Source organism: Lepisma saccharinum, unplaced genomic scaffold, assembly GCF_977018435.1.
Source record: "Lepisma saccharinum unplaced genomic scaffold, izLepSacc3.1 HAP1_SCAFFOLD_534, whole genome shotgun sequence".
Lineage (NCBI taxonomy): Eukaryota > Metazoa > Arthropoda > Insecta > Zygentoma > Lepismatidae > Lepisma > Lepisma saccharinum.
In genome coordinates, this window is record NW_028143214.1 from 140,618 (window position 1) to 163,452 (window position 22,835).

The window sequence follows — 22,835 nt, forward strand, 5'->3', positions numbered from 1 at the left end:
TCCCTTTTCCTGCCGTGAGCTTCTGCATGCTCCCAACTGTCGACAGGAGGAGGTTTGATATAGCAGAGGTCCTAAGCAGATGGCCGAACGTCACCGACAGAGAGTAAGTCTAATCTTATTGTATCCTTTACAGCTAGTTGTACAACTTAACCAAGATGAAAATACTCTCTGCTAATAGAATCGCGAACTAAAGTGTGGAGTCATTTGTTATCTCTCGTCTCTTCCTCCTTCTCTCATGCCTTTGACAGTTGATGGAGTTGCGTTGATTCTTGTAAGAAAACACAATAACAAATGCACACGCTGATTCTTTTGAGACATCTATTTTCTACCTGTAATGCACTAACTACCATGAAGTATCACTGATAGGCAATTCTAATCACTTTAGACGACGTATGTTCTTAGTAATGTCCAGCTGTGGTTACCGTGATTCGCGCCATGTTGCGTCTCACTCACTAACCGTTTTCTTTGCTTGGCGCCCACGCAAACAGCTGATACATGGCCCACATACGCCATCTCTTGAGAATAAAAGTAATTTAACCCACATCATCAAAATCAAATAATGAAAACAAGAACACATTCCTATACAACAGTGTTGCACAATCTGGCAACGCGGGAACAATGTAAGCATCTGGTTACATCACCCACGATCCCTCCGCTTGCTTACGGTTGAAAATTCGACTACAGCGCCACAGGGATAGGGTTACCAGATCGCTGTAAGGGAAATGTAGGACATGTTGTCCCAAAATGTAGGACATTAAGTCAAAATGTAGGACGCAACACATTCTCAATAAATAATACATATTTCTTAGAACACGTTAGGAAGTAGTTGAAAAATGACACTTTTCAGTTTTTTTAAAAAAATATTTCCCAGCGAATGTTTAAATGCAAAATTTCAACTTGCAATCATACTAATCAATGCACCTCTTACTACTTGTAGGAGGAGGAGACAATGTTTATCAAAATTTCAGGTTTAGTCAAACTATATATTGATGTTAGAGTGGACAGTCAAACTCGTTGAAATTATAGGGACCAATACCAAACATTTTACAGAGTTTATGAAAAATAATTACTGTAATTTAAAATGGTTTCATCTTGGGTAGTTTTTAGTTCAATAACAGGGTGTCTACCAAAATAATACATCCAGAAATCTTGACTTTTTCTGGACTTTTCTAGGTCCTACTTAGGTAAAGTTGTAAATTAGTAATTAAGAAAATAAATATTTATTTCATGAAAATCCCTACCAAAGGGCCAGTTAAGATGAAAACTGAAGCTGAATTTAAGAAGAGAATTAGATCTGCTTTCTCGTATTAATGTATCCTGAACTGTGTTTGGCAGACAAGCGAGGCTTTGGCGTCTGGACTCACAGCCAGTATAATCTTATGTGGGGTTTATGTCGGTTGTCTCTATATGTATATTACTATCCATTCATTCATCCTATATTACCATAATTCATCCTAATCTTCGCCATTAACCAATGGGATAGAAAAAAGTGAAGTAAAATAAACTAAATCAACCAATCAATAGCAAAAATTCTTGACCACAAGAATAATTTATTGCCTTTTTAGTGACTTCTTTACCTAATTGTTGATTTTTTACTTTTTCTTGACTTCCATGACTTTCTTGACTGGCAGACACCCTGAATAACTTTGTTCTCTATACCCCTGCTTTACAATCAAATTATATTGAATATTGAATAAGAATGGGCAACACCTTGTTCCATCAGTATAAACCCTACGGCAAGAAAGTCTGCTCAAGCATTGAACAGTGACGTTATCAGAAAGTGGTCCCAAGACTTTGTTCATTAATTGCTTCCGTTTTCCCGTTTGTTTAATAGCAGGACAAACTTCATTATTTTTGTGCAATGACAATCAAAATGAATTTCAATATTGAGTTTGGAAGCGGAGTCCATAGACTTGTAATTTGCATGACTTTTTTCTGTTACGTATTTTCCTAATTAATATTATGTGACGCTCAAAATGTAGGACATTTATGATATTTTTCAAATTCCTCCCGGACGCCGGACATAAGGCTAAAATGTAGGACATGTCCGGGAAAATCCGGACGTCTGGTAACCCTACACAGGGACATTCTTATCTTGGTCAAACTGTAACAGTCTCCACCCTTTCTTCCCTCCCCTCGACGCACGGCCAATCAATGTTGCCGATACATTCTTATTTTACTAACTGTCTGGTAACGGAACAGTTAGTGGGCAAATTGCAATGTCCTTAGAGTTAAATAATGTTGTGTAAGTATTGTTCCAAAAGCTCTTAACAAACTCTGTGTAACGCCTTTTCTTATTGACTACGAAATGCCGAACCCAGAATTCAATTTATCGAAATATACTGTAGCGTAGTAATTTTCATATTTCATCATCTATCGTGGCCGCAAAGTGTAATTCATTTCTTGTATCCTGAGTTGTTCTGTACTTGAATGCTTGTTTGAATCACGTTACCAGGAAAGCTACATTTTATGTCAACTTTCTAAGCAAGTTCAAGAACATTCAAACACGCCATTGCTACAAAAATGGTAAAATGAAGTGTAAACATATAAATAAATATCCCATATTCCAGTATGATATAAAATTTGTAATTCATGCAATTTATCCAGAATACAAACAGACGGATCTAGTGAGTATCACTTCTGGCAACACTGCAGCCAGGACAGAAAGAAGGGTGGGGGATATAAGGTTAAACCTGAGTTGCCTCCACTCGCAATAGAATCTATTATGGTTCTATATGTTGCACACTGAATATTACCCGTTTGCATTCCAGGTACAGAATCCTTGTGGGTCTTCAGTCACTTGAAGGCTGCACACCAACCCTTAGCGCAAAGAACGAGAATGCGACAGAGGAAGAGAAAGAATTCTCATCGCAAGAAATAACACCAGACGATCTAATGCTTGTCCGTGAGGTAATTATAGCTATATTGAGAGGAAAACTGATCTACACCAATGATTTGTGTGAATGTTTCATGTGCTTGGGATGGAAAATATTGCACGATATTTTGTATCTATATTAGATTATATTTTTATGGTTGAGACTCATTTCTCAGTTTCAAAAAAGCTCTTTCATTCAATAACGCAGTTACGTAATAGTTACTTTTTGATAAATTCTAACTGTAACTAGTTAATTTTAAAAGTAAGTGTATGTAACTGTAACATAGTTAGGCTACTTTGTTTGCAATAAGAATAACGTTATCAACACTTACTTTTACAGTTACAAATTGTTAACTTGAAAATGGTAACGTGGGGGAAGAGCTAAAGTTGGCAACCCTGTTTCCAAATAGGTGTATTCTCTGGATGTTAGGGATGAATGAAGAAGGCATGTACTTATAATACACTTGCGTGCAAAGAAATAGAGCCACCTCACACTTTTGACATAAAAGCGGTTGCTTTAATAGTCAGAGAGATGTGGCGCGACAGTTGGATATGATTCGCTCAGCAGTTCGAAGAGTATGCCAACGTTATGAAGACACTGATTCCTTTCGTCGGCGGCCAGGAACAGGGACAAGGCGTTCTACAACTGTGAGAGATGATCGCTTTATTGTGTCAACCAATCAGGTCCGCGAATGAGCGAGCCCGGTTGCCACAGCTAGCTCCCTGCAACCTTCTGGAAGCGTGAGTGACCTCTGCCTGTTTGTTCGGCTGAAGAGCAGACGACACGAGAGTAACGGCAACAGTGTGCGAGCGACATCTGCTGTTAGCCCGCGAAGCGCTCTTTTTAAGGCCTCCTGCAGTAGTCAGTGGACAGTAAGACGTAGGCTACAGGAAGGGAACCTGACCCCTCGAAGAGCTGCAAGTGGTCCAAAACCAACGCCTGCTCATCTTAAACATCGAGAAATACCACGATTACATTTAGAAAATTTTCACTTTTCAGAATAAAGCAATGTCAATAAATTTAGTTTCACTTTAAGCGTTATTAAATGATCTTTCAAACAACATACTTCATACTTCTTTTATTGTCTTATTATCTACTTTTTTTTTCTTTTCTGAAAAGCATTTTATGTCAAAAGTGTGAGGTGGGTCTATTTCCTTGCACGCAAGTATATAAACAAGTACTATAGTGTACCTTTGATACAGAGTTAAATGTGAAACCACAATTAATGTACTGTTAATAGACAGTTACAACTAAAGCCAATACATCATTCCTGTTCATTCCAGCAAAGAAAAACCCAGATTATATTCTTTGGACTGTAAATGCTTCTACAGGTTTAATTATGGACTAAGTGTCAACTTTATTTGAAGACTACAGGGAAAAAACGTTCTTTGTCCATTTTCTTGATTTTACAGGAGAGCACGTTATTTCCTTCTTATGTAGGGTTACCAGACGTCCGGTTTTTCCCGGACATGAGCTACATTTTAGTCTTATGTCCGGCGTCCGGGAGGAATTTGAAAAATATCATAAATGTCCTACATTTTGAGAGTCACGTAATTTTAATTAGGAAAATACGTGTTGCAGTTTAACAGAGAGAAATCATGCAAGTTACAAGTCTATGAACTTCGCTACCAAACTCAATGGCGAAATTTATTTTGATTCAGTCGTTGCCCAAAAAGAAAATAGAGGTTTCTGCTAAAACATTAAGGTCTCATTTGATGTCATTGTTCACTGCTTGAGTGGAATTTCTTGCCTTAGGGTTTATACTGATGGAACAAGGTGTTAACATTCTTATTCAATATTTTGATTGTAAAAAAAGGGGTATAGATATCAAAGTTATTGAACTAGAAACTACCCTAGATTAAACGGTAATTGCTGAATAATAGCTTGTCATTCCAGGACATCATGAGAGAGTATTTTCGTTACCATCAGCACAACGGAGCCATGGGAGAATTTTTTTTTTTTCAAAAATCTGTAAATAGTTTGATACTGAGGTTCAGTATAATTTCGAGTTTGACTGTTCAGTCTCTCATAAATGTATTTTGATTTAACGCAAAATTTTTGATAAAAATTGACTCCTCTGAGAAGTTAAAATATGTAGTAAGAAATTCATTGTTTAGTATTGATTAAAAGTTTGAACATTTTTCACTTAAGAATTAATATTTTTTTAAAAAGCTGAAAATTTTAAGTGTCCTACATTTTGACTTAAAGTCTTACATTATGTCCTACATTTCCTTACAGCGATCTGGTAACCCTATTCTTATGAGCATGTTCTTTCCCTTTGCAATGGATGGAAAACGCACGGTCTATTCGTGTACAATTCCTAGTTAGAAAGGTCCTTCATAGAGCTATTTGATAGCACCTTTACCTCAATTTGGCTAAAAATGGACAAAGCACGCTCTTTCCCTGTGGTCTTCATTTGTAAATTCCTTTACAAAAATATTCACATTAGGTTTTTTGCTCTATTTCAAGGTATTGCTCCAGTGCAGCGACTTAATTACTAAGTGTGAGTTTAACGGATTGAATGAAACTTGCGAACAGGAATTCCATCCCAATTTCATGCACGGATATTGTTGCACGTTCAATATGTTGTCTCCACCGGATACGTACACGGATCATGCGTAAGTATTTCCAGTGTGGTATTTGAAAAATTCCCAGTGGGGAGGCGTATTCCATATCTTCTTTCGAATAGTATGCTTCAGATGCTAAAACTATGGCTACCAGAGGGGAAATTCCCCCTCATCCCCCCTTACATGCAGAACTCGAAATGCATGAAATCGATGTTGATTCATGGTGCTTCAATTGTCACAATTAAAAGCATAGTTTTGTTTTCTTTGAAATGATCGTGCCTGATTTTCTCAATTATGCATTTTAGTACATCACAGGGAGCAGCAGGAGTAGTAAAGTACCCTTGATGCATTTCTGTGCGTATTTTGATGCACCAAATGCGCATCGATACAGTCCCCCTTTTTTAGTCTCTGTCCCGATTCTTTAAACGTAAAACGGGTCGCCTAAATGTATCTATGGCCATGTCCGAAAGGTGCAAGACTGTACTTGAAGGGAGCAGAGCAGCCTACGGCTGAACCTCGCCCGCTAAATAAAGGAATTATTATTATTGTTATTAGTATTATTATTATTAATGGTCTGGCAGTGCGGTCATGAAGTCGTGGATTGGAAGTGAAAATCTTTCGAACTGCACTTCGACTGCAGCGCCAAATACGAACAGTAGAGAGGACATATTGGTTTTTCACTTTTTAAACACTTTTTTTTTTCTCCACAGAAATCACATAACATTTGCAAATGTACTTATACATACATTTCCACACATTAGAAGAACTACAACAACAAAAAACTTGCTGGCTTTCTACCTCCGCGATTTCAAACAAACGAACAAGTCCACTTGTCACATGACCGAGCCTGCAACCTTGGCATGCTCTGCACTGTGTTCTTGATTCCTCTTCAACTTGACGCATTCGAACTGTACTAGGTGACGTCATTTCCGCCAAAACCGGTAGAAATTATTTCACATTTCAATGTCAACGATGTGTCATATTCCAGTTTTCTTAAAACAGTGGAGTTCGTTCTCTGTTTACCTAGAACTAATGTAACCAATTAACGAGAGTTTTCGTACATGAATTGCTTATAGACAAAAAAAATAGAACGCTCTTTTAGTACAAACTTTGACAGCAATGTTGATAAATAAGGTGAACTTTAATCAGGCGTGTGTAAACTTTTACAAAATGTTATTTGAAAAGAAGGATGTACTGAAGAAGTTCCATTATACGAAAAAAATATCAATGTATGACATTCAATTCTAAAGGACCCCTTGGTTATAGTACAGTGTATATCACCATATTATGTAAGATATTTACACAGTATTTATTTAATAATTTGTTTTTTAAAAAACGGAACAGTTTATTAAAACGTGTATATTTTGCCGACCCGTTTTGTTGTTTTCAAAACTTGGTCACCTTAACTTTGATGCTTTACTGGACTCAATATTTTTGCCTACGGGTGGATTGCGCACACTTTTCCGGTTTTATTAGTGTTATATGATAAGCCGTTGACAAGTTGTCACAATGTACAGGATTGCGCACAAAAAATGAGGCAATGTTGTCAGATGTAAAATGTTCTCAAGCCGTTCTCACTTCTGTTGTGTTTGTTTGTGTGTGTGTGTGTGGACTTACACGTGCTTTGCTGGAAGGGCAGGATTAGATAGGCATAGAGTATGAACCTGATTGGTGGACTAGAATGTAATGGTCGGTTTGTTGTGCAGTAATTACCCTAACCTAACCTAACCTAACCTAAACTAACCTTTGAGTTTGAGTTTTATTTCTAATTTCTCTCTCTCTTCTTGTCTAAAGACAAAAAACAGTTTTGCGCACAGACTTTAAAGATATGAAAGTGGCAACGTTCGATCAAATTCTGTGCGCAAAACAGGTCAGTGAGATTTGTTCGCAATTCTGGATCTAAAGTGTGCGCAATTCGGTTGCGGCGATATTTTTGTGTCAATTCACAGGTGTTCTGCATGTATTTATGATAGTTTTCAATTAGGAAAATAAAGAAATCATATATTTTTTCGATACATAACGATAGTAAGTAATTACATTATATTTGAACTAAAAAGACGTTACAGCATTTTAATTTTAGAAGAATATTTCTTTCATGTGGCAAACTGCCTTTTTTACATCATGCCAGGTTAGTCCTTTGGAAAAAAAATACAAGAAATTAATTGATTCATAGGTTTTTATACCATAGACGGCCATGGATTGTCAACCACTGAGAAATTTTGAGAACATTAGCACAAACTTTAAAAAAAATATTTGCTAGACAAGTCTCTCTCTCTCTGTATATATACACACCTCCCCCCAGACACATGGCCACCTCCACCTGCATACTTTCAGGGGTATGCGCTTTGTGTTCTGGTGCAGTAGGATGCATAAGTATTACCAACTAAATTGTCCTACAATTAGGACTGCAAGAATTGAAACAAAACGCCGAACAAGCTCCTGACAACCTCTGCTCTAGCATCTAAACCTTAAAAACACGTAGCTTGCAAGAGAAAATTTAATGAAAATGGTCATGGACAATTTGCCGAGCAATAATTTGTGCATCATACTGTACCTTTAATTAAAACCAGGGTGTCAATTTGCTAAGAATTTACTGGTTCCCCCGTATATTTGTATACTTTATTTATTAAATAAGTTACAATAAGTATGAACATAATTGCATTATGTATTTGGGTACTAATACTTGTTCTGGTAGCCAAAATAGGTCTTTTTTACATAATTTAGCTATTACATTTTTTTGGGTTGTTTGCCTGTTTAGTGACAACATATTTTGTTTGAACTGCCTCATAAGACACTATCACCTGTTACTAGCGCCAACTATTGCCAAGAAGAAAACTGTGGGTCTTGGCCGAAAGTTTCCGGCTGGGATCTGATGGAAGGTTATGTGGATGGGCCCGAGGACGACAGAGGGCTCTACCCCCTGCGCCAGCATGTGTCAGGATTCTCTGGACACTTGTACGTTCAGATAGAGATTGATGACGCTTCGAAGCAGGATGCCTGGTGTATCTTGGACGCCAATTTTCCTTCAGTTGGGGTATGAAATAGATTTATAACATTTCTGACATTCTATGACTCATAAATATTGATTGCAAGCCATCCACATATTTTCTTCGAGTAAAACATTTTTCTTCTGAAACGGTACAGCTTTACAATAATGTTTTAGTTTTAAATTCCATAAATCATCTCGTACAGATTCTTTTCAGCCTTGCTTGTAATTATCAGTCACATGAAATAACCGCAAATGGCACAGTGGTTCGGATCCCACATTAAACTGTAGGCCCAGTTCCGAGTACCCTTCCTGTGCGTAAAGTGGACTCAAAACAGCAATTCAAACACACAAACAAATATTATTATAATAACATGCATAAAAATACCAAATAAAAGAAGTAAAAAAGCAAGTAATGTTTAAAAAAGTAAATATACTCCTGCCTGAACTCGCTCTGGTTGATCTCCTCATCCTAAAATCAAGAACATAGTAGGAAGTAATGACCCCTCAAGGAATAAATAAAACAAAAAAAAATCTTTGGGGATTAAACAAAACTTCCTTACGAAAAATTATGCCCTTTTCGTCAATTAACCACATATCATGGATCATCCTAAGAATAACATCAGAAGACAATACCTGATTAACATACTCATCCACATACATCCTAATAACCTCTTCCGCTTTGATTATTTTATTTATTAGAGTTTTGTGTTATATCTCAACGTAGACATTTATTAGTATCTTTATTAAGACTTGAATTTATTGTGTTGCCTTTATATATTTATATATAAAACTCATTATTTGATTAGTAATCAAGAAGAATCCTATTTTTGTTTATTATTTCTTTCATTTTGTGTGTGTGAAGGGGCTCTCGCACAGTGGCGGCGAGTAAGGTGGGCAGTTGCCCCCCTCCTTTTGCCACTTCTGCCCCCGCACTATGCTAAACCTTATCAACCAAGGGAAATTAAACTGTTCTTGCCCCTCCTCCCGCCCCCAACTCCCCAACTTTTGGAACTCACAGTTAATTTCAAGAAATTTTGACCCATTTAGAGCAAAAAATACCAATAATTAACTACTTTCCAATGCGATCCTTTGTAATTTACTGTGTTCGGGATCCCGAAAAGTCTGAAATCATTACCCCAAGTCGGCATCCGAGTTCGATAATAGTTCATGCACCGTCGTTTTGAAATACCTTTTTTATGCAGTATCCTTTGTCGGGTAAAAACATGGTTTGATTTCTATGCATTGTGAAAAAGTACAAGAAGAAATAAGGAATTGATCATCACCAAAGTTATAGATGTAGATGTTAATGCATAGGAAGCAAGGCGAATCTAGTTTCTATTTAAATAGTGGACTGAAGTCAGAACTTGTCAACAGCGCCAAAGTATTTTCACTCAATTTCAATTTTATGATTTGTATGATAATAATAATGATAGTAATAATAATAAAAAAGGTAACATACATGTTCTATGACTGAGGGACAAGATATGACATCTTACTCTGCTCTCCCTGAGGAAAACATCCTGTCCGAGCCCCCTGATTAGTAGGTTTTTTCATACGAAAGAACTCTTCTGAAGATTAAAAGATAAGTAGAAATGCTGATTAAGGCTGCGTGCGTTGGTATTTTGCAATTGTGTCCCTTATTTTCAACGTGTGACTGCGATATTGGCTCTTAATTTCATCTTGATCACCTGGCAACCCTGCACAAAGGAGAAGGTCGTGTACATTTCCTGCTCATGAGTATTATTATTATTATTATTACTTTTTTTTACATTTTACCTCACAATTCTCAATTAGAATCTTTTGTATCCCCGTTTAGAAGCTCGGTCAGTGGCGTCGTCGTCGCAATGCGGGGGGGGGGGGGTGCAAGGGCCCCGCAATGTGCTCCTGAAATTTTATGTAATCGCAGAAATTACACAGTGTTGCATACAAAGAAAAAAGTCAATTTAAGATGCAGAAATATGGTTCCCAGTAACATCAAATGACGATCTGCAATAATAAGCAGTGGCGTATTGTCTCAGCTAGAGGGGCCCGGGTAACTTGTCATATGGGTCTCCTCCGAAATGCAGAATGACCTTAGTTTCTCCGCAGATGCCATCGATAGAAAAATATCCCTTACCTTATACCTATATAGCTACATAGGTTGTCGTAAACGTAGTGTAGTGTGTCAATTGTTTGCAGTTATGAATCCAGTAGAAAGATTCAGTTGCTCAACCAGTCTACACAATAAACTCGTGACATTTAAAATGTAACTTCAAAGGCGGCCCAAGCCTTTTCATTTTATAAAGAAAAATGTGAAATGACTTTCCCACATTGTCCACACCTGTTACGTTTTACTTCAAAGGGGCCAAAAAACTCAGTAGGAGGTGGAGTCCAGGGGCAATTATTCCTTTACCCTAAGGGCAATTGTCTCCTCCTCTGCCACGCAGTGTGTACAGCGTATGAGTTAAATATGATCATTATTTTTTATTTTGTGAAGTTTATTTTTCTTACATATTGAAATTTTGTAGACATTTCCATGGAACTAGTTTTTATTTTCCAATGTGTTCCGATTCTGTGATCTGCAGTGTTCGAAGTGAAAATTCCTAGCTGTGAATTTCATTGTTCGATTGATTTGATTGACTGCTTTATTTTACTTAATTCATGTGCCACTTTTGGCTAATTTGCGCAGATGGAGATGAGTGATGATATGATGAAATTGATAGATGGACACTCACAAACACCCATGCCCAGGCCGGGATTCTAATCCGGGACCCCTGTCGTCGTAGCGCGATGTTCTAACCACTCCGTCACGGGGACCGGCTTTCCTTGTTCGAGATTGGGGATAGAAGGAAGGAACCATGTGTGGATCAACTTGAAGACAACGAAGCAGGTGGATGATCTATTAATAAAACCGTTCTTATTTCATGAAATAGTTTTTATAACAAATGTGTGATCAATGGTCTATCGAAAAGAAATGGCAGCGTTAGAATTATGAATAATGATATTGAGGTCCATTAACACCAAAATTAAACACCGTGTCTGTGTCAACCATTTTTGGGGGAGGGGTGAGGGTTAAGTTCTTTCATTTCATTGAGTGACAAAATTTCAGTGAATAGAGTCCCATCGCAGCTTTATTTTCCATCTCTCAAGACTGGAATCCACAGCTATTTCTTCGTAGCAGAATTCAATTGACCTTGTGATGTTAGGCCACCATGGACAATCTAGAGGTCCGGTGCACCCCCATAACTGAAGAGTAAGTTTGCTTGAATATATTACTCACTATTAATATCAGAAGGCTAATGTGAGCGACTCTTACGTTGAAACTTGGCCTGGCGCAGCCAGGGGATGGCTTAGGGGCTGAAGATGGGCATCCACATAAAAGTCCAAAAGAGGAGTGTTTTAATATGTGTGTATTACATGGAACCTCATTAAAAATACATTTCAAGCAAAAAATACAAAAGATCACGAACAATATGTTTGGCAGCGGGAAGCTTCCCTCTCCTCCAAAAAGAAGAAACCCAGATCTTCCAGTTATTTATCAGAGATTCAGATCACCCTGATTTAGTTTCAAGAAGGTATGGGAAGGCAGAGTATTTGGGGCAGAAGTTAATTTCTTGTACAACTACGGGGGAGGGGAGGGACTAGCTAACTATTGTACGTCCGTCCCACTCTGGCATCAATATTTTTGTCACTAAGGGGGCCTCCAATATTGTGCTTGCAGGGGGGCCCCAGAGACCAGCGCTACGCCACTGAGCTAGGTAAAGGTAAACATGAGGCACAAAGTATAATAACGTTACGGATGTAGAAATTTACAAAGTTTTGATTTCGGGATTGTAATGCATTTCATAATTTTCTTTCAGATAAGAGTCCACAGTCCAATTGACCCAACACCAGACGTAGGGAATTACCACTACTTTCTAAATAACTCCTATATTATGTTCCGAGTAAAACCAAGCGCAACGTCTACTCTTCAGAATGTGCATAAGTACAAGCCAACAGACCGTCATTGCTTTGCAGCAGAGGAAAGAAAACTCTACTTCTACAAAATGTACAGCGAAAGAAACTGCCAGTACGAGTGCCTCGCGAATGCGTCTTTAGAGTTGTGTGGCTGTGTTCCTGCTTATCTACCCGGTAAGTGACTGGGAAACTCCTTATAATAAGACCGATACGGAGATGTTTTTGTGCAACGTCATCATTGATAGGTGCTGGATCGTAATACGGAATAGTATCACAGTCGCAAATGTATGTTGAATATGCAAAAATCGACATAGTTTGAAAGTAGTATTCCTACGTAGTATGTGTGAATAAGGTCTATTAGTTTCAATATCGTGGGAGTTTGATGTTGATATCGTGTTGCGATCTATGGCCTACCAATAATGACGCAGGTACATGTAAGAAACAAGTGTGTCTGCTCAGGCCTTTTTACAAGAAGGTAATGGTTTAGGCACAGTTGAGGGGAGATTGATAACCACCTAGCTTCTATTAATCAACCCACTTAGCGAAATGACTTACCCCAGTTGTGAAGCGATTTATTGAAGCTTGATACTTGCCTGTGCCCCCTCCTAACTTCTGGCGATTGACAAACTTTAGTTCATTTCTTCTGCCTGATTATAGAATATAGTACAGGACATGTTGATATCGTTTTGCCTTACTTGAGCATTTCGAGATATTCTGCACGGCATCCAAACCGAGTTAAAACATTTCAGCAACTCAAATTTCTTACATATGCAGGTTTGTGGCCAAATTATATGTTTAAGAGAATACTGAATTCATGCAGACATCGCAAAATAGACGATATTCAGCGAACAACTTCCCCCACAATTCATTGCGCAAAGTCAAGGCCGCAAACAGACCAAATCCTATGTTGAAAATATATCGGGTAAGCATTGTGCGTATGCTCTGTCCCGAAATGATTCAGGCTATACTTATCGCGATCATATGAGGAGTGTATACGTATAAAATATCTCAAATTTTCTCTATGTAAGAAGGCTTCAACTACGTTTTCCTTAAAACCTCGAATCAGTTTGCCTGGCTTCATGCGTATTCAACTGCTTCTTCCTAAAGTGCACTGCGTGATGAAATCAAGTTGAATATCATCCATTGATATAGACATCGGATGCATTCACACACACACATACACGATACCAATGTTAGCTCTTAATGATCTGATGCCAAATTAATTTCTTTAAAAACCCTGAATTCAAAGTTCTGTCAGTATTTTCAAGTACCAAAAATGAAACCAATTATAAAAATTAGATGGTTCCTTATGTACTTCCACTGTTAAAATTATTGAAGTTTAAAAATTGAACTACTTTCATCATTAGGCATAAAGGGGAAAAAGTAACCGTAGTAGATAGATAGATTGAAATGAAATTAAGTTAAATTTATGGAAATATGTATGACTTATTTGTTTTTAATTTTAATTAAAACAGATGCTTTGTAACTTTCTTCTAGGAGAAAGAAGCACACGAATTTGCAATGTAGGCAATGATGCCTGCAGTTTCGGACAATTTTACTACAAAGGTAGGATATTATTACTACATATTATTTGAACCTTTTTCAACTTCAGTAATGTGTAGCTTGAATGTATTACACATGAATGATAATAAAGATGAATGTATTTATAGTTTTTCGGAAATTACTGTACCTTTGTAATAGTAGACAAACCATATATATAAAGCGGAATATTATCCGTGTAGAATGTAGTGAATGGAAAAAAAAATATTTATACTTAGTTTGAGTAAAAAAGTTTTTTCTCCCGGATGTATGAACTCAACCTGATTATTCTAAATGCAGCACATAACATCCAGAAAATATTTTAGATACATTTTACCAAAAACGTATTGGTTTAAGCCATTAATAAACTTAAGGAGTAATGCAATATTTTGTTTTATATCATTACAGAATACAAATATCTACCAAGATGTAACTGCCTTCCTTCATGTACGGAAATAAATTACGAGTCCGAATTGCAACAATTTGATTATAACTATGACTTCAATGAAAAGTAAGTATCATTTTGTGTGCTCTTTATTATGTGAGGATGTATGTATGAGAATTAAGGCTTCCGTTTTGTAGTTCCTTGATTAGATTTCAGGTAGAGATTCAGAGTTTCTTGGTTCGGATTTCACTATAATCTGTACACTGTAAAAAACAAATACAGAAGAGAAAACCCTTGTAATGTGGCCGCGGTGGCTCAGTCGGTAACGCGTCTGACTACAATGCTAAAGGTCCCGGGTTCGATCCCCGGCCGGTTGAAATCCGGGAACTTTTGTAACGATGGAGGCGGCCCCGGCGCCTACCCAGCGTCGAATAACATGGGTACCTGGGGAAACCCTGGGGGGTAAAGGCGGTCAGGGGCGTGATGCTGATCACATCACCCCAACTCACGACCGGATCAAGAAAGTGTGGGGCGTTACCCCCACACCCCCTATACGCCTTCATGGCGTGGTGCTATGCACAGGGGAGCACTTGTAATGAACAGCGCCATACCAAAGGTGAAATATGTTCAGGAACTGATCTATTCGCAACTTTGTAATGCTTGAAATATGGTTTTCAATCAATTGTGACGTATTCCTTAAAGATTACTAAAATCGAACATAGTTCATACAATGGCAAACACTTTGAACAAAATCTCTAATTCAACGTGTTTTTTTTCCTGTGGGTCCAGACTTATGCAACACCCTGTACATTTCGGATCTCTACTCTCTACCTACATAGTATTTCGAGTTATCCGGAGTGCTATTGTTTGATGCAAATTTTCGGAAATAGCCAGGAATGGAGAGCTTAAAAAATTGGTATTCCTATTCCATTTCATGTAGGCCATATACATTACAATTAAACCTACTATGTTACTCCTATGACTTAAAATTTGTTAATTTACTTATCGCAACATGATTGTACGAAATAAACATAAAGTGAATGCATCTCATTCATTTTCTCTGTATTGTTCCAGTTCGACAAGCGCCATACTTCTATTTTATTTCAAGGAGAGGAACTTCATTGCTAAACAGAGAAGGGAACTGTATTCCTCAACTGATTTTATAGGTATGTAATGGAAGTACTTTTCAACATTTTTGATTTGTGACATATATTCTCGTCCCACAGTATGCCTTCACATATGGTACGGGTTTATGTTTCAACTCAGAGGGGCAAATACAAAACTAGATTTGGTTGCATTCACAAGTATACAAGTAATGTACCATCATGCTGGAGAATTAAATTGGGCATATTGTTATTTAGTTATTGAACAAAAGCACTGCCATTCCTTTAACTTTCAAGGTACATATGAGACACGTTCTTCCTTAAATATGATTAGTTGTCACATTAATATTACATTCGGTATCCTTTAAATCTTGTATAATTAAAATTATGTATCAATTGTTACAATATATTTGATTCTTTTCGTCCATTTTCTGAAATGTATCTAACAGTTCTCATGTTTACAGTCATTTTGACTTTTTGCTTTGTATATCTTTTATATTTTTCAGTGGCTAATAAAGCGTATTCATTTTATTTCAGCCAACATCGGAGGAATATTGGGTCTCTGCTTAGGATTCAGTGTAGTCAGTGTCATTGAGATTCTGTATTTCCTGACGATTAGACTGTGTTCAAAAATAGGATCTCCAGCATGCTCATGCAACAAAATCCAACCGTCTGAAGGAGAAAATTCGTTTAGATTTCCTGCACATTGGAAGAAATAAGGGCGAGATGAAATGCGAGTCTTTAGAACATGAAGAAGAACATGTCAAAAAGTTTATTTTATGTTCCGAGAAGCTACTGGGGACTGGACCTATTGAACCACTGAAGTGTGCCCCAACTGGGAATCGAACCTGGTACACCTTGATTGATTTCAGTGCACTTTCATATCAACTTTCACATCCGCGATTATTGTAAAGAAATATTTACCAGAGAATCACAAACTAAAATATGCATTATGGTCAGGGGCGGCTCATGATAAAATATGTACCCGGGCGAGGTGATTTTTTGCCCCCCCCACCCTAATTTCTAATCTGCCATCCCCATAACTTTCCACCCTGGTCTCCCTACTTTCCACCACCCCTCAATTATACATGACCATGTGTCGCTTCATCAATTTTGTCACACATAAATGAACCACATCTTCGCGATTAGACAGAAGTGTCAGAAAAAGCGAAGTGTAAAATAAACCATATCAATCAACTAAATATCTTAAGTACTAGGAAATAACATTTTGATTTTAGTAATCTCCTAGCTTAAATTGCTACAGATTTTGCAATATATACTTATTATGTCATGTAGCAGTAGCTTCAATTAACTTTCGTCTACACGAATCCAATTCTTATGTACTAATCAGAAATATGATTTTGGCGCTACTCAGGGGAAGCCCCGGCCGGTCGTCCGGTCCGAAAACGGCCGCTGATTGTGGTATTTATTACGCATAATCCTTCGCTGCATTCCGTTGTAGTGAATGGCAACATTTCTATAAGATCAATAGTATAAAATGATTTATGTTTTATAATAAAATAAATTTCTGCCTTGGTCAGCATATTGAGTTTTTCATATAAAATGAGACCCAAGACAGTGAAATCCCCTGTGGGGAGTCGAACCCGATACTCATTAATAAAAAATCGCTAGCGTTATTGTGAACAACCAATGGTTTTAGCATATACGCCGAGAAACAAAGAATTCTGGGTTCCAATCCTGGATATAAATGTTTCTGTATGGCGTGTTCTCGTCCATTTCATCAATTCCTTCATCTTTGCAATTGATCTAGACAGGTAAAAAAGCTACGTAAAATAAATATCATGGAATTTGCACTATGGATTACTACTCGTAATCATATTACTCTTCACATAAATTATTATCCTTCTCTTGGCTTCCGTGTTAATGTGATCCAAAGTGGCCTTTTTTAATTAACGAAAATGTGTCTTTCTTTGTGACCTTTCATTCAAATCAGTCTTAATGTCTCCATGTGCTATTTGCTGAATTTATATGTGGGCCTAAACTATAATTATGTAAATTTACTGTGCAAATATGTACATTGTAGTCTCGTATAACACATTTTTGAATGTATTGAGTATTCCATTCTTGACTTTGATTATACTAGGCCAGGGGCGCCGACTTGTCAAAATTATTGGGGAGGCTCTGATCACTGAAATAAATTGATGAATGACTCATTCCCTCCCTTTTTTAAGTTTTGGCCTCAGTGTTCGGAATGTCGTAAAAGCCCATGAATTCCTCAAAAATATTAAAATTTTCATTTACAGTTCGAATCAGAATGTCAATTGTTCACGGATGGATATGTCACAAGTTTTGTCAACCATAATAGCAAAATATTCCCGACTTTTAATATCTGCTACCATGGAGCGCAAAACAGATCTCCCTTATATATGAATTATCTCGTTCTGAATGTCATGTAAGAGCCATTTGTAGCCCGAACGTCTCATCCACTCTCCCAGTTCATGCAAATCTTCTTTTGAAACCTTTTTTAGTAAAAATGTTAACAATACTCACAATTATATATACTTAGTATATAGTAATAAGTCATGTGTTTTGCTGTATCTGGTCATAGCCCTACCCCCAAAGTTGATGGTTTAGCGGTCTCAGCCCCCAAAGTTGATGGTCTAGAACATTTCAAATGTGTTTTTAAGTTCAGTTCATATGGCAAAATTCAGAGTAAACTTTACAAGAGAAGCAATATAATACATTAGATCCTCTTAAGCAAAATTATTTGGGGGCTCTGCCCTCACATCGTTAACATTGAGGGGGGCTCGAGCCCCCCAAGCCTCATGGAGTCGGCGCCTATGTATTAGCCTATATACTATTTTCTCATCTTTATATATATTATAAGTATTGCATATAAACCTAAACAGAATAATATGAAATCTTTGAGATGTTGAAAAGGAAGTGTTCTTGTGTGTATGCGGGTGTGTTTGGTGTTAAAAACGCCATGCTTTGAAGCTTACTGTAACTATGACGTTTATAATTGAAAATTATTGAAAGAAGTGTTTGTCATATTTAATGATATTTAATTTTGGATCCATTTTTTAATAAAATTCTATAATAAATATACACACTATTTAATAATTTGTATATAATTCATTACCAGAATTTATTTTTGTGACCTATTGAAGATATAATTTATGCACACCATATTTTCAGAACATCTGCATAAAAACCATATTTGCAGGATTTTTTCAGAGGTAAGCAATAATCTACTTTCTTTAAAAGTAAAATATGGTATATTCCTCCCGGTCCTGAATGCTGCCTGAATTTGAACCCATGACGTTCTTTCAATGAGCCCTAAATCAGTCTCACCTGCAATCAACAGTTTTCTACAGTAAATAATTAAGGTAATATTATTAGAATGAAGCTATTTGTATGATATATGTAAATATCCCTTGCTATCTACTTCCGTGGGGGGTGTGACATCTTGCCCCTTCGGGTATTTTCAGTCACATTTTGCATCATCTTAACCATTATAAAACAACGAAAGATTGAAAATATCCAAATTTTTTTTTCTCATTTTATCAAACAATTTATCTTTAATTACACGTACATAAAGAAAAATTATACTAAACAATTGCAACTGTTTTTAAATAGTTTTTAAATATATTACACTTTATTCTACTAAGAACTTCTGTATTGGGTCTCATAAAAGTAGACTACGTCTAATAATGTTTCTTACAAACCCACTCATCTAAAACATATGCAATTTCTTGTCAACCAATGTTCTTTCGCTACCAAGGATTGAACCCACCTATATGTATTTATCTTGTATCCTTGCGTGTTGGCACTAGCTTCTTCTTCTATGTTATTTTATGGCTCACCCCCCGTTTGCAGCTTCAAACCAAAGTTGCTGAGTTCAGGTTCTATTGTTAATAACGTTATCTATGTTCTAAACTGTTGTTGAATGTCATTCACTTTCTTCGAAACACTAATGTCTTTCTGTTCTTATGGTATAACAGCTTTGTGAGGTTATTAATTCAAATTGTAGTGTGAATCATCGTGGTTGTTTAAATAGTAAACCTACGCTTTCTAGCGAAACTATAAAGAATCCAAATAACTATAGTGCGAGGTTCAGATATTAGTGTAGATAAGGATATTGGAAATGGTACCTGTGCATGTTGTAAGTGTTTATAGAGAGAGTCTCGGTATTGTTGTCTTAAGGGACATTCAAAAAATAAATGATTAAGTGTTTGATTAGCTTCTCCGCATTGGCAGGAAGTTGATGGCAGAATCTTTAAACGAGCCAAATGTTGAATTACTAATACATGACCTGTTCGCATTCTTAATATAAAAACAATCACTGCCCGAGGTAGATTCATGTTTTGGTACCAAGGTATATGATTTCTAACTTGAGCATGCCACTTATAGGATGTGGTATTTTGTAGCTCTGTTTTGCACCACTCCTTCCCTGTTTTTGTAACTTATATTTTACCGTGGGTAAGAGATCTGTATAAGGTAGTCGGAAAGGTGTTTCATAATCCTCGGTTCTCGCTTTTTTGCATTTTCATCTACTATGTCATGATATTTATTGATTACTATGCGCACGGGTGTAAGTGAAAACCACTTTCTGTCCATTTTGTCGAATATGTTTCATCGTGCATATAATCAAGTATTCAAATGTTGTTAACTTATAAACAGCACTGCCTGTTCTCGACAAAGCTTGCAAGACACTCAATGCATCAGTGAGGATTAGGGAGTGATTACTTCTTAGTTCTACAACGTAGAGGAGCGCTTGATATATGGCACAACACTCAGCCGAAAATATTGAAGTATCTTGTGGTACATATTGGCGATCAACTCGTTACTGCTGAATTTCATTTATTTTTTTACAAAAATGAATTGAATTTCCTTAAAAGCCTTAATATTTTATTGGAACATTAAACTATAAATTGTACAAGAAAAATATTAACATTAAACTAACTAACTAACTCCCTAGCCTTCTTAAACCCGAAGGTTCATGGCTGCAGCAACACAGGCCTTCCATCTTTCCCTATCTTGAGCAAAATCTATATACTCTTTTCCATCCCTACCGATTTCCCTTAGGTCCATCTCAACGTTGTCCCTCCATCTTCGTCTTGGCCTTCCTACAGGTCTCATAGCATCAGGTTTCCCAACAAGAATCCTGTAAACTCCTCTTTCCTCTCCCATTCGTGCCACATGGCCTGCCCACCTAAGTCTTCTTGATTTAATTATTCTAATAATATCTGGACATGAATACAAATTATGTAGTTCTAAATTATGTAACCTTCTCCACTCACCTGTCTCCTCATCCCTTTTAGGTCCAAAGATTTTCCTAAGGATCTTATTTTCAAATACTCTCAATTTATGTTCCTCTTTCAATGTAAGGGACCAAGTTTCACATCCATATAATACTACAGGCAAAATTACTGTTTTGTATATTTTAACTTTTAGTTTCTTAGATATTAAACGAGAAGACAAAAGTTTATGAAGAGAGAAGTAACATGCATTTCCTGAATTAAGCCTACTTTTTATTTCCTCTTTAATATAATTTTCATTTGTTAATATTACTCCTAAGTATTTGAATTTGGAAACTGGTTCAAATGAGTTGTTATCAATAATTAGATTTTGATTATTACCTAACACTTGCTTTCGGCCTGTAAGCATATATTTAGTTTTCTCTTTGTTAACTTCCAAACCTATCTCTTTAGCAGTTTTGAAAAATATTTTAGCATTATTCTTAATTGTATTCACATCATCCCCAGGTAAGTCTACATCATCTGCATATGCTAACAACTGAGTCACACCATTTAATTTTAGTCCTTCTTTAGTTTCTTTTACCTTCCTTACAGCATATTCTAAGGCAAAATTAAAGAGCAATGGAGATAATGCATCTCCTTGTTTTAACCCATCATGAATTGTAAATTTGTCAGACATATTAATACCCACACGAATTTTACTTTCTGTTTCACTGGTGCATATTTTTATCATACTAACAAGCTTCTTAGGTATTCCAAACTCTACTAATATATTATATAATTTATCTCTTTTGACCGAATCATATGCTTTTTTGAAATCAATGAATAGCTGATGGACATTTTGATTATATTCCCACTTTTTTTCAAGTGTCTGTCTGATGTGAAAAATTTGATCTGTAGTTGATCTGTTACGTTTAAATCCACATTGATAATCACCTATAATTTCATTAGCATATGGGGTTAGTCTTGTTAAAAGAATGTTAGATAATATTTTATATGTTGTTGAGAGTAGAGAAATTCCACGGTAATTATTGCAGTTCATTTTATCACCTTTTTTAAACACAGGAACAATTATGGATTCTTTCCACTGTTGAGGGATTTCTTCTTTATTCCATATTAAACAAATTAATTTATGAATTTGACATATTAATGAATTTCCACGATATTTAATTAACTCAGCTGGTATTAAATCAATGCCAGGTGCTTTGTTATTCTTTAGCCTTTTAATAGCATCTTCAACTTCAGTCAAGTTAGGTTCTGGAACTAAAGGTTCTGCTGTGTGCACTTCATTTACTTCTGATTTATCTCCTACATGAACATTTAAAAGCTCATTAAAGTAGTTCTTCCATCTATTTAGAATATCGCTTGGGTCAGCTAGAAAATCACCGTCTTTATCTTTTATCAAGTTTACTTTAGGTTGCCACCCCTTTCTAAACTCATTTACACCTTTATATAAATCTCTGTTATTTTTATTTTTGCTGTTTGTTTCAATTTCGTTAATTTTGCTTTTCAAGTAATCTCTTTTCTTACTTCTAAACGTGCGGTTAACTTTTCGCTTTATTCTATTATAATTGTTTAGATTTGTATCATCAGAGTTATTTAACCACTTAAGTCTAGCCTGATATCTTATTTCTATTAGATTATGACATTCATTATCAAACCATGGCTTACTTTTTCTCGCTTTATGGTATCCTATATATTATTAACATTATTTTATAAAATTAATCAATTAATTTTTAAATGTTTAATTGAATAATACATTTTCTGATGTTTAGGAAACCTCTCTGTTATTTGACTCAGTTGCACTTTTTACTAAACATGACCTTTTTCTTCAGAAATGGCTTGTTTGTTTTAAATTCTGGTCGTGAATATTCAATACCGGTAGCTATTTTCATGTTCAGATTCTCAAAACCCAGGACATTTTGCAATCCCGGACATACCCCGGACAGCACTAAAAAACCAGGACTGTCCGGGCTAATTCCGGACGTATGGTAAGCCTATCTTGTGGTAATGTAATGTTGGCACTAGCTCCACTCAGCAACTTTGGCTAGAAATCGAAAAAAAAAAAAATGTGTTGTGAGCTAACAAAATAATGACGACGACACCAGCTCCCCGCGTGAGAGTTGGCGAAAGTAGATTTTCCAAAGTTGGTTTGTACTTTGCTAAGTGTGAGGTGATGAACGTTTATTATTATAGTATGTTAATTTATATTGTGCTT

General features: G+C 36.4%; 1 protein-coding gene across 1 annotated transcript; it reads left to right on the forward strand.

Moving 5' to 3' along the window:
* Positions 1-7: 7 nt before the first annotated feature.
* Positions 8-17,257, forward strand: LOC145982995 (pickpocket protein 28-like). The gene is made up of 9 exons (XM_083116278.1): positions 8-103; positions 2,772-2,910; positions 5,346-5,494; positions 8,255-8,477; positions 12,272-12,542; positions 13,866-13,934; positions 14,316-14,418; positions 15,367-15,458; positions 15,933-17,257. The coding sequence occupies exons 1-9, from the start codon at positions 27-29 to the stop codon at positions 16,112-16,114; spliced, it is 1,305 nt and encodes a 434-aa protein (XP_082972404.1). The 5' UTR covers positions 8-26; the 3' UTR covers positions 16,115-17,257.
* The last annotated feature ends 5,578 nt before the right edge of the window (positions 17,258-22,835 follow it).

What these genes read in the sequence shown, in the direction of transcription:
- LOC145982995 (XM_083116278.1), top strand. Translation starts at nt 27, where the DNA reads ATGCTCCCAACTGTCGACAGGAGGAGGTTTGATATAGCAGAGGTCCTA. An exon ending in CCAATTTTCCTTCAGTTGGG is followed by an intron (nt 8,478 to 12,271) that starts GTATGAAATAGA and finishes ATTTTCTTTCAG; the next exon opens with ATAAGAGTCCACAGTCCAAT. An exon ending in AACTATGACTTCAATGAAAA is followed by an intron (nt 14,419 to 15,366) that starts GTAAGTATCATT and finishes GTATTGTTCCAG; the next exon opens with TTCGACAAGCGCCATACTTC.